At 43.6% G+C, this 11923-nt stretch overlaps 1 protein-coding gene across 1 annotated transcript in view; it reads left to right on the forward strand.

The window, feature by feature from the left end:
- Window positions 1-3868, forward strand: part of SLC2A13 (solute carrier family 2 member 13) — a gene marked incomplete at both ends in the record, with an annotated part of 166198 nt that extends 162330 nt beyond the window's left edge. The window contains 3 exons of the mRNA XM_080610693.1: window positions 2152-2273; window positions 2405-2557; window positions 3642-3868. Of these exons, the coding sequence (XP_080466819.1) occupies window positions 2152-2273; window positions 2405-2557; window positions 3642-3868 (502 nt within the window). The remainder of the gene's footprint in view (window positions 1-2151; window positions 2274-2404; window positions 2558-3641) is intronic.
- Window positions 3869-11923: the final 8055 nt, after the last annotated feature.

Raw genomic sequence — 11923 nt, forward strand, 5'->3', positions numbered from 1 at the left:
TTTTCTCTTGCTTATGGGGGCAATCGATATTGGTACGAATTGGTCCTCTGGTTTAGCTGCAGTCATTATCACTGTGCTTTGAGTAGCAACAGTACTTGTCGCGGGGGGTGGTGTAGCTGCTGTGGTTGGGGCTGGGGTAGCTTCGCTATCTGTTGCAGTTGAAGTTTGAGTAGTGGCTGTACTTGTCGCTGGGGTAGCTGCACTGTCTGTTGCAGTCGAAGTTTGAGTAGTGGCTGTACTTGTCGCTGGGGGTGGTGTAGCTGCTGTGCTCGGAGCTGGAGTAGCTGTGCTGTCTGTTGCTTCGCCCTCAGATCCAAGGACATTTCCTTCCTTTTGAAGGTGCTGGATAGTGTTGAACAAGGCCCAGTAAGCATAGGCCAAGCCCCAGCACGTTGACATGATTTGTCCCTCTCTGGTATGACCAGGATGACAGCACACCTCATTTAAGTGTTTTACTAATTCTTCTGGATTTTGCACTTGTTCGGTGGTGAAGTTCCAAAACACTGGAGGGGCCCACTGACCTAGATACTTGCCCATACTATCCCACACACCCTGCCACTCATGGCTGTCCAGCCTCGGGGAAAATCTCTCGGTCCCCCTATTTTGTCGTCTAACCCCAGACAAGGCCCAAACCTGACTCTGCTTAACTCTTGAGATCAGACGTAATGGTTGTGGACAAAACACACTCTGTATGCGTGCCAACATGGTGACCCCCATCACAATCAGCAAACAGGTCTCAACAATATTAAAAGGCCACTCAAAAACTTCAAAACTCTCAAACGATGCTGTAAACGGTCTGGAAGGGGCACTGGGAGGGTAGAAGAATGTCTCCTTCATAGGTTGACCACCCAGGAAGGAGAAAAAAGATGTATAGTTGCTAAGCATTTGTATTATATACCTCCCAAAGTATAAAGGTGGTGACCACACTGGGAACACAAGCCAGATCAGTTTCATGATCAATTTTTCTATTGTATTACAAGTCATTACCATAAAATATAATGAGACAATAACCTTAGCCCAAGCCCCACACTTGAAAAACACTAACACAGCAAATACCGGCTCTAAGTAACCTACGGCATATTGAGACTGTGAGATCAAAAACAACAACTTTGAGAGCCAATAAATCAGCATTGTGACAAGTGACTATCAATCCAAAACACTGAATGCTTATCACAAATACGATTAGACACACTCCGGTCAGATCTGTCGTTATCTCAACCCTTCGTGCCCCACGTTGGGCGCCAAAAGAACTGTCGTGGTTTAAGCCCAAGCTGTAAATCAGAACCACGCAGTCTACTGCCCCCCCCCCCCCCCCCCCTTTCTTCCCTCCACTTCTGGAGGGACGGGGAGGAGAATCAAAAGAATGCAGCTCCCACGGGTTGAGATAAGAACAGTTTAATAACTAAGGTATAACACAAATCACCACTGCCGCCACCAACAATAACAACGACAAGAGAAATAACAAGGGAAGAGAATACGATACCGCCCGCCGGAAAAGACAGCCCGCCCGACCAGGGGACGTGCCCTTCCGGGTAGCTCCCAGTTCCATCCCCTGGCATGACGTGCTGTGGTATGGAACACCTCCTTGGCCAGTCTGGGTCAGGTGTCCTGTCCCCGCTTCCTCCCGGCCCCTCCTCCTCCCTGGCAGAGCATGAGACTCACAAAATCCTTGGTCAGTCTAAACATCGGTGTTATCAGTTTTTTTTGTTCCCAAGCCAAAAGTCAAAAACACAGTACTGCAACAGCTACTAAGAAGGAAAAAAAAACAAAAAACTGACTGCCACTGCTGAACCCAGGACAAGAAGACAAGGAGTAATGGGTTTCAGCATAAACAGGGGAAGTTCAGGTTAGATATACGGAAGAACTTCTTTACTGTGGGGGTGGTGAGGCACTGGAACGAGTTGCCCAAAGAAGTAGTAAGTGCTCCATTCCTGGCAGTGTTCAAGACCAGGTTGCACAGAGCCTTGGGCAATGTGGTCTAGGGTGAGGCATCCCTGCCTATGGCAGGGGGTTGAAACTAGATGATTTTTAGGTCCTTTGCACCCCAACCATTCTCTGATCCTATGATTCTATTACTAGCCATATTTATATTGAAATGTCATCTATTTCCTTGAAAATTATTTAATATGAAGCTTTTTTGTTATTTTTAAGGTGTTCAAATGAAACAGCATTCAAAAAGGAAGATTTGTTTTGGGCATACAATTTCTGCCCCACTCCATACTCTTGGACAGCACTTCTGGGCCTTATTTTGTACTTGGTTTTCTTCGCACCTGGTAAGCAAACGTTTGTTTTCACATACAAGTTGCAAAATGTAAAGGTAGAATGTCAAATAGTGAGGCTCCATGATAAATTTACTTTTGAGTCCAGCCATTAAACAGCTTTTTCCTTTTTTCCTAATTCTCAGGGATGGGTGCTATGCCCTGGACTGTCAATTCTGAAATTTACCCACTTTGGGCTAGGAGCACAGGAAATGCTTGTTCCTCTGGAGTCAACTGGGTTTTCAATGTGCTCGTGTCACTGACATTTCTGCATACAGCTGAATATCTGACATACTATGGTAAGAAACAGTGCGTGCAGTACTACCATTGGCACATAGATTTTCTACTAATTCTGGGTCGCTCAGTTGGTTTTGCTGTGAAATGTCAAGTGTGAATGCAGTGTTCTCAACCCACCATGGTTTAGTAAGACTAGAGATGCATCTTACTAAAGATATGAGCTGCCTGGATCATAGAGTTTGGTCCAGCTTTCATGAGAAACATTTCTTAACTGGGAACCTAGACAGTTGATTGAAACTGGGAAGCTGGAAAAAACCCTACTTTGGACCTGGTGAAACATGCCGATTCCCACTGAGGAGATAGCATGTGCATTTTTCCAGTTTATTATGGTATCCATGGTCAGTATCAGATGGTCCTTGCAGAATTACCTTTCTAAGATGCTGCCGGCCCACTCCCAGCTTTTGATTGAGTCTTGTCTGCTGGGGCGTGCAGGGGGTTTGTCAGATTACTGCTCAGCCACTCCAGTACAAGTCATTTAAATTGCATTAAACTGCTAGGGAGTTGCTGTGACCTTCACATCATTGCTAGTACAGGGCCTTTCAGCTCTACTTGTCATTCTTTTGAGTCATCAGTCTACAAACACATGGCAGATAAATGTTTGTTGGTCCTTTAGTACATTCTCTGCCCCCCTAGGTATGGTGGGTTGTGGGTGGGAACAAGCTCCTTCTGGGTGCTAATTGTCCCCGCAGAGGAGTTTTAAATAACAATTAGATGTAAGAGTTACAAGCATTATTTTAATCCTGGCTATTTCTTTTTTCCTAAAGTTTCTCATTTTAGGGCGTTCTCTGAGTGTGTCCTTCACCTTTAAGATAAACTGAGCTCTTGACTTGATATGTGGTTGTTTAATTACTGTTTATTTTAACAGCAGGATGACTTGCCCAGAAAAGGGGTGTATTCTGTGTGAAATAAAATTGCTTTTGTTAATTTACTCTGTTATGGAATGATACAGTAAAGCTCCAAGCTTTGCTTTTATGTACTCATTGGATATCTGCAGCCTGCTGCTTCTGCTGCTCCCTCTGCTCTGGAGCAGAGAAGGGATAGGAACTGACTTCTGAAACTGATTGTGCATACTGTTTTACGTTGCAGGAGCCTTCTTCCTCTATGCAGGGTTTGCTGCCTTGGGACTGGGTTTCATCTATGGCTGCCTTCCTGAGACTAAAGGGAAAAAACTAGAGGAAATTGAGTCTTTGTTTGAAAACAGGCTATGTACATGTGGTATGTCGGATTCTGATGAAGGGAGGTATATTGAATATATTCGGGTGAAGGGAAGTAATTACCATCTTTCTGACAATGATGCTTCTGATGTGGAATAATTTTCAGCTGCTGGTGTATTTAATCATTTAAAAGCCTTCTGGGGGAAAAGCAGCTCTCTGATGACCTCACTGCCCTGCTTCTGGTCTGGTTCTCCTTTCTACTGTCTAGTTAAAAATGCCTCCATGTTCAAAAACGCTCCATTTGGGAGGATATTCAAAATGCTAATGTTTTCTTGATAACTCAAAGCAATGGCTTCCAAAAGAGATTGAATTCCACAATCATGTGAATTCACCATGTGTGTGCAACACTGCACCATCCCGAGGTAGTTAGTAGGGTGCACTGCACCAGACGAATAAAGAAGGCTATCCTAGATGGTCAGTGGTGGTCCTTATCTTCAATACTGACAAGGGGTACAGAGTGGCTAATCAGAAAGCAGCCTTTTGTTGGATCCCCACCCCACAGCAGCCTGGGAAATAGCTCTGCTGTGCAATGCAAGAGATGATGAGTGCATAAGCTGCTGCAGTGGTAACCATTGAAAAGGTGTAACTGATTAAGAACATACAAATACCTGCTGTGTCTATGGAGGGAACACTTACCAGATTTGCCCCAAGAGAATTTCCATTTTCATTTATTTGAGATAACAAGTAGAGAGCTATACTCGCCTGAGGGGAGCTTCGCGAGGGTAGCAGACATCTGTGTTACACCAGGTTATCTTGCCACTGCTGCTCTCAAGTACACACTGCAGGCAGGAGTTAGTGTTTGTGAGAGAAGCTGCCAAAATTCACTGCCTAATAGCAGGAAAACAGAGCTAAGTGTGTGTCTGCGTGTACAAATGGACTGGTGTTTATGGCTGGGTACAACATGGAGGCTTCAGTTAATTGGGAAAAAATTAATTTTGCTTGCCTTTTTGCATTTGTGCCTGGCTTTGAACACAAAATATCATTAGCTGCAAGAAAGAAAAGGAGAGGAGGTGTTTTGTGCTGCTAAACGCACAGTGGTCATCCCTCCTGCACCTTTTGCTCGTGAATAATCATATTGCCTTCAGTTTATCTTCATATGTGCAGAGTAGCTGAATCCCAGCACATTCTTCTTTCAAATGCCCTTAGTTTACCAGTGTCTTGCTGGATCTAAAGAGAAATATTAGCAGTGGGCAGAAGCCTACATCTCATGTTAATTGCCTTACTGAAGCATTGCAAAATTGTCAAGAAAATGTCAGGCACAAAAATCAACTTGGCTGCCTTTAACATGGTAATGAAAATGTGAATGGGTTTTTATTCACCTGCCATGATTGCTTGCCTTGGAAAATTGAATTTTATGCAGTTACATGAAAATATGATGTTAGTTTTTTTCTTCGCCCTGCCCTTGCTGCTTTAAGTCTTCAGAGATATGAGTTTGAAAGCATCAGCAGTTCAAATTCTTATCTTTGAAACATCTCCTTCATGAAAGAATGTGGAAAACCTCCTCTGCCTGTGGGCTGCCCCCCCCCCCCCGTTCGTTTGGTAAAAATACATTCATTTTTCACTGTGTAAAGGTTAAAGAAGTTGTTTGGTTCATTAGCTTTTATAGAGCTGCTCCGTGGGCTTGTCTTCAGTTGAAAAATACTTCGAATGTAGCATTACTATCAAAACTGAGACTGGACATTTGTTACTAAATTACTTTAATTGAATAACGTTGGGTTTTGTTGTAAAGAACTCTGACATTATGTTATGTGAGCTTCTGTGAGGGGTGTGCTTACTCTCCAGTTACTGACCTTCAGCAATTGGCTGTATTTTGTGTTACTGTCTTTTTTACTTCATTAGTTGAGGAAATATTTTTGGAGAGAAAACCTTTTAAAGCATTCTGTGACTTGACTGGGATTAAAAGGGGAAAACACAGTGGACAGAGGGAATTTCAAATGAATCACTGCAAAGAGTGACTTGACCTTAAGCATCAGCTTGAGCAGTGAGGGGGCTGGATTCTCACACCTTCCATCTTGCCTCCCCTCGAAGCGCACAATATCTCTGTGCTTGAGAGCACAAGCTGTTGCAGACACTCAGGTCTCCAGACCTGTCTACAAATGCACCTGCCACGGGATGCCTCCGTTAGGCTGTCACCTCTTTGAAACCTTCACAGAAGGTGCAGTATGTGAAATGAGAAAAAGGGATACTTGGCACAGTTTTAAGGGCAAATTTGTTTTTTCCTGAATCCAACAAATGTGTATTTGAAGATCAAATTTTGGAACAGTTTTGTTACCCAGAACAGCGTGAATAGGTGTGTAACACCCAACCTGTGCTCATGTGGTTGATAGGTTTAAGTGAGTGTTTACTGGCTTTTGAGAATAGAGACTTATGGTTCTGATCCCACCAAAATCACAAGCCCACACTCACTGTTACACCTATGAACGTTCCCTTGCTTGATGTGTTTTGCTGGAGTGGGGCACAAGCTGGGCATTGTCCCTGTGCCAGCACAGTGTTAGTGCTGACCTCAAGCTTCGTTGCACTTGTGTCCACAGGTAGAGGAAACCACTGCACTTATTGGGCATAACCAAAGGAAAGTCACTGGAAAGTTCACTGTCACAAGATCAGCCTTTTCGGTTTTGCAGGCAGTGCTGGGGGTTTTTAGCAGCAGAAGACCATCTCTCTCTGCCAGCCCTGTTTCACAGATGCTCTCAGAAGTGGCACTCGGTTGTGTACAGCACTGGGCTCATCTTCTCACACGAGTTCAGTGTTACTGAAAGCAGTTTTCTGAAGGTTTGCATCCCCTACCCTTTTTCTCGAGGCAAAATGATTGAAACTCGTGCATTTTATTCATCATTGCTCTTGGCTATGAGGGTGCAAAATAAATTAGGTTCTTGATTGTCGCTCCCCCTTTCCAGCCTGCAGAGTTGGGTTTAAGTCTTCCTTTTAGGGTTGCTTTACACCAAGACAATGTTCCGTACATTAGGAACGCTGAACCTAGGACGAAGCATCATGTGTAATACAAATGAGATCAAATACTTCAAATCAGTCTTAGCAGTTAGGGGTTTGGTTTTAGAATCTCTGAAAATTTATAGTGTATCAAGAAAATTAAATGTTTCTATTTTGCAGAGATTTTTATATTTGTGCACATTTTAAGTTTTAAGAGATTTTTGCTAAAGGTAGGCTTAGTAACATTCCAGATAAAAGAATAGAACTACAGTGTAGCTGAATAATTTCTTATGACAGGATTTTAATTTATGAAGTAAATCATGTGTCTAAGCACAATATCATTTTATTGAAAGCTTTCTGCAGAAGGTGTGCACTCTTTTCTTCACAGGGACTGCACACTTAATTCAGGTATTCTGTGCATCAGGAGTGCTGGAGTAATGCTGGTAGAGTTGGACATGTTTATACACAACACTGAGATACTTCAATTCTGATTGATCTACCGACTCTTCGTGTTGTGATCTAACAGCAAGGATAAAGGAAATGAGTCCTGATGCATTTTTAATCTTTTAAAATGTATTTCACATTAATTCATATACAGTAGTTTGCTCACCATGTTGAAATTCAAAGTGTTGGGGGGACGCTGAGATAATTTGCCACTTCTTTCTTCCCCGTGTCACTTTGCTGATCAAAGTCATCTTTTAACAAGAGAAACAAACCTGTTTGCAAAATAGACATAGAAACAAAGCAAGGCCCAGGACTCATTTGGAGGGCTGAACTGCATTGCTATGCATGCACCTTAGACAGATGGTAGGTGTTGCTACCTTGTGAGTTGCAGTGACAGCCCTGTCAGAAATTTTGAGACTAGAGCAGATACATCCTGAGGATCATTGTTCCGACTTATTTTGGCATGAATTGGTAAATTTAGCATTTCACTGGTGCAGGAGTTAGGGTTGGGAGGCAAGAAGAAAGAAATGATGTGTTAAAAGCCCCACAAAGTCATGTTTCAGTAGATATTGGTGTCATAGCCAAGAGGAGCAGTCTCTGGCTTGTCTCCTATGTGGGAGAAGGATGGTAGGAACAAGGGACTGTCCTTGGTCCTGCGGATGGGAGCAGGAGAACTGACAGACTAATAGGGGAGAAGCACACAAGTGCTCCTCTCCCTTGCCTACACAGAGGTGAGAATGTGGCAATGGGGTTTGCAAAGCTAGTACTTGTTACCTTGGTGAAATCTTTTGCCTTTCTTAGTCACTTGGGTTGAGCACTGGGGAGAAGTTTAGACTTCCAGGGGATGCTACAGGCCCTGAGCAAGGGTGTTTCCTTCACCCATGAGGGTGTTGGGCGCAGTCCCACAGGTACACAGTAGGCTAATTGAAGATGGACCCTGTATTTGTCAGCTTTATGCCCAGCTTTCTACTTAACATCAATTCTCTTCTAACATGGTCTTCTTGACATTTTACTTGTACATATGTAAAAGGCTTTGTTACCTGAGAGAGAGAGAGAGAAAAGGAGAAAGAGGCAGAGTCTTCACAGCACAGAGATCTCGGGGTAGAAATCAAGGCAGAAGAGGCAGTTCTGCAAAGCACTTTAAAGAGTAAGATGTTTGTGCACTTTTTTCTGAGAGAGTCAGGCTAACCAAACCCATTACTCTGCGTTGGGTAGAAAATCGAGCTTTGTGTACCAGGCCAGAAGCAGATAATGCCACAATATGTGCTTTATGGCAAAATGTGTTTTTATTGCAGGTACCATTTACAGCTTACATGTAGCTGCTGCCTATGAAGTGACTCAGTTGTTCTCTGGATTTTAATGAGTCACATTTTTGTGCAAAAATCTTAGTGGTTTTCTATTGATCTCCATCACCCTGTGTACAGTACAGTTAAACATAATCCACAAAGTGGTCTAGGTTGTGGCAGTGTTACAAATGTCAGCACAGTAAAATCTAGGTGAACATTGTTAAAGAAATATTGTTGTTTGTGATACTGGGGGTTAAAACCCCTTAAAGGCAACTATATATAGATTTTAAAGTCTGAAAAAATGGCAGTTCTTATCTATTTTGTGTATGTTTTCATATAGAGAAGGAGTTTTTTATGTGCCAGTAACCATCACTGTAGTGTTTTGTAAATGGGTGTTAATAGTGTTCCAGAGTTCTGTATATGAGAATATACTTTAGTCACAATACCTGTTAGTGTGAACAGAGCAGCATGTTTTTAACCTTCCTCCCGCCTCTTCACCAGAGGTGCTCACTCGTCAGCTTCAGTAGAGCTCACTCACGCCAGGGGAAGTTCGACCAGCATCAGGCCTCAAGAATACAGATTTCATCTAAATCCCCACTTTTTCACATTGTCCTTAGATGGTTTGTTACATGTGAATGATCTGGCACGTGTAATCATAAAGCTTGAACTCCAGTTGTAGTCCTCTATTCTGTTGAGATGCAGTTTGTCAAAATTTGGTTTGGCTTTCCATCGCATTTATGTCAGTATGGGGCACACTGGTTAATCAGGAATATTGTCCACCTGTTTCTAAAGGAAACATTCATTTCTGAGATGTTAAAATAAAGGCAATTGTCTCTCGCTGCCTTAAACATTACACAGACTTTAGAGAGGACTGAATGTATGACTGTCATCACCAACTTCTGCAGAAGAAACTTCCTGGGTCCTCAGCAGCTGTGATACGAGTCAGTTTCGTGGTGCTGGGATGCTGCGTTACACTGCAGGCCCTGCCTCGGGCACGCCTGCCAGCTGTTCAATTTTAAGTGTTCAAGTAGTCCCCACGAAATCGATAAGATTATTCATCTGCTTGATACTCTCCATGCATTCAATGTCCTGCTGGTCCAGGGCATCGCTGGGAGGTGGCACGAGTCACGTCTCTGCTTTCCATCATGAATCTCACACCCCTACAAAACCACCAATCAGTTTTAGTCTATGTAGAATACTTTAGACATTATTAGAGACCAAATGGATAGTAATAATGCCGTGTTGAATAAGAACATGCACATGGTGCCATCAGGCATACTGTAATCCCTGGGTGCGTGTTATGGTATTCAGTACAAAACAGATTTTGGCAAAACTAATCACTGGGCTGTCCAAGTTACTTCTTAACCATGTCAAAGATGTGCCATTTCCTTTTGCAACCAGTCAAGCCTACAGTGTATGAAAGTGATGTACATTTTCTGGAACTTAAGTGATGTAAAATTATTCAATTGACTTCTGATTGCTTTAATGAAGTTTGGTCTTTACATGAAAATAAATATCTTCAAAGAATTGTCAGTGCCAGAAGTGTAAATGAACAAAATAAAAGGTGAGACACTTAATAACAGATCTTTCTCAAGGTTTCCTTTGTTCGGGTATTCGAGTCACCTTTTAGAGCTGCAAAATTGCATTGCTCAGCAAAATGAGCTAAAATAGCCCATGGGCTTGCCTGAAATAAGTGAAGGGTGAGGATAACTTTGAATATGATCTCAATAAGATGTGTTTAAAACCAGAGAGCATTTCTGTGATGATGGCACACTGGACAAGTATCCCTTTCTTCCAGAGGATTTGTTTGAAGAGCTGAATGCAGCTACATGGAGCTGCCGACTGTCTCAATGTCCCCTGCCCAAACACAGACCAGTTTTGTGACAAGTTATACCTTCAGACTTGATTATCAACTGGGGATAAGGAAGAAGTTGCTATTTTCTAATGGGGAAACGTCCTAACGCTGCGAAACTGGCTAAAGCCAGTTTGACGATGAACCATGGCCACGCCATGCTGGAGGCTGCCCTGGCTATGCTTCCTGGTGTGGCAGAGGAATTGAATCCACTAGACTGAGTGGAAATTGGTCCTGTTACCCCGACCTACTGCAGGTACCATGACTGAATCCTTGCGAGATCCGGAGTTGCCTCTGACAGAGCTGTAGCCTTTTGGTCTGGGACACAAAGAGATCACAGCCAGCAGCAGTACAGCTGATGGAGAGATAGATGCTGGCATCTGCTGCTCAGCAAATGTGTGTCTGTGGCAGTGCTTATCTCCAGGAGGGGAGAGAGGGAGCTAATCGTGGTGCACTGACAGGTTATGTTTTTAGCTTTCTGGCTGATAGTGCTTGTAAAGGTGATGAGTGGCTGCAGTTCAGATTACGTGTCACCAAATCCACATGACAACATTGTAGGATAATGAAAAGCTGGCGGCTCTGCTGTCAAACACTCAATTTTTTGCCTTCCCTCATTTCCCTGTGCTCCAGCTGCTATCACAGGACACCTACTGATGAATTGATTTCTGCTGAACAGATTCTGCCACCTGCAGAACACAACCGCAGGCAGCAGCAGTACTTGCTCCCAAATCTTTGTGAGCATTTTCAGGCCCAAACCCCCAAGGCACTGAGGCCGGGTGGTGCTGCATCCTACCCGAAGTCATCCGTACAGTGCTGCTTGGCCTTTGTGTATGGTGTGAAGTGTTTGCTTTCAAGGCTGCTACAATTCACAAGAGGTAGGTGGGAAGTTAAAGGTAAGCTTAAAAAGAAAGTCCTTTTTCTCTGATCTTGATGGTCCCCCGTTGGGTTGTGCTGGACTGGTTGAAGACCCTGGCAGGTCTGCCAGGGAACATCTCCTGAGCTGCTGTCCCTCCAGCCCCTGCCCACACAGAGCTCCCTGCACAAACGTACTTGGACTCTTCAGCTGCTGCAGTTTCATTTCCAGCACATCACTTGACCCAAAATGAACAGCATCTCAACCCTTCTCCTGATGGAGAGATGAATGCATTCAGCCCGTCAAGCAACCAGCTGAAATCTGTGGGGAAATAGTCACATGCATCTGCCATAAGCCAGTCCACCAGCCTTGGCGTGGGGCTGTCCTGTTCATCAGCTGGTCACCAAGGCAGGTTTACACTCACTTGTTCAACATACATGACCTACCCTGTACCCATGCATGTATGTAATTGAGAAGCTCTGCATAGAGCTGAAATGCAGACAGCTTTTGCTTTTTGAGAGTTAACTGCAGGAGTACCAGAAATATTTTCTGCATCTTGATTTTGATAGAAAAAGGGCAACAAATCCCCTCTGAGGCCTCTAGAGAGAGACGTGTGGGTTTTGTTTGATTAGACAGTTTTATAGGAGATTTTGGGTCTGAGTTTCAGGAGGATATAAGGATCCATCTGTTTTTCAGATGAGCGAGACCTCTGCCTTAGCTAGCACACAGTGATTTGGGGTACTGTGAAATCCCACGGAAGTGCTAATAGAATCCATAATGCCAAAAAGAAAAGC

Source organism: Psittacula echo (assembly GCF_963264785.1).
Source record: "Psittacula echo genome assembly, chromosome: 1".
Lineage (NCBI taxonomy): Eukaryota > Metazoa > Chordata > Aves > Psittaciformes > Psittacidae > Psittacula > Psittacula echo.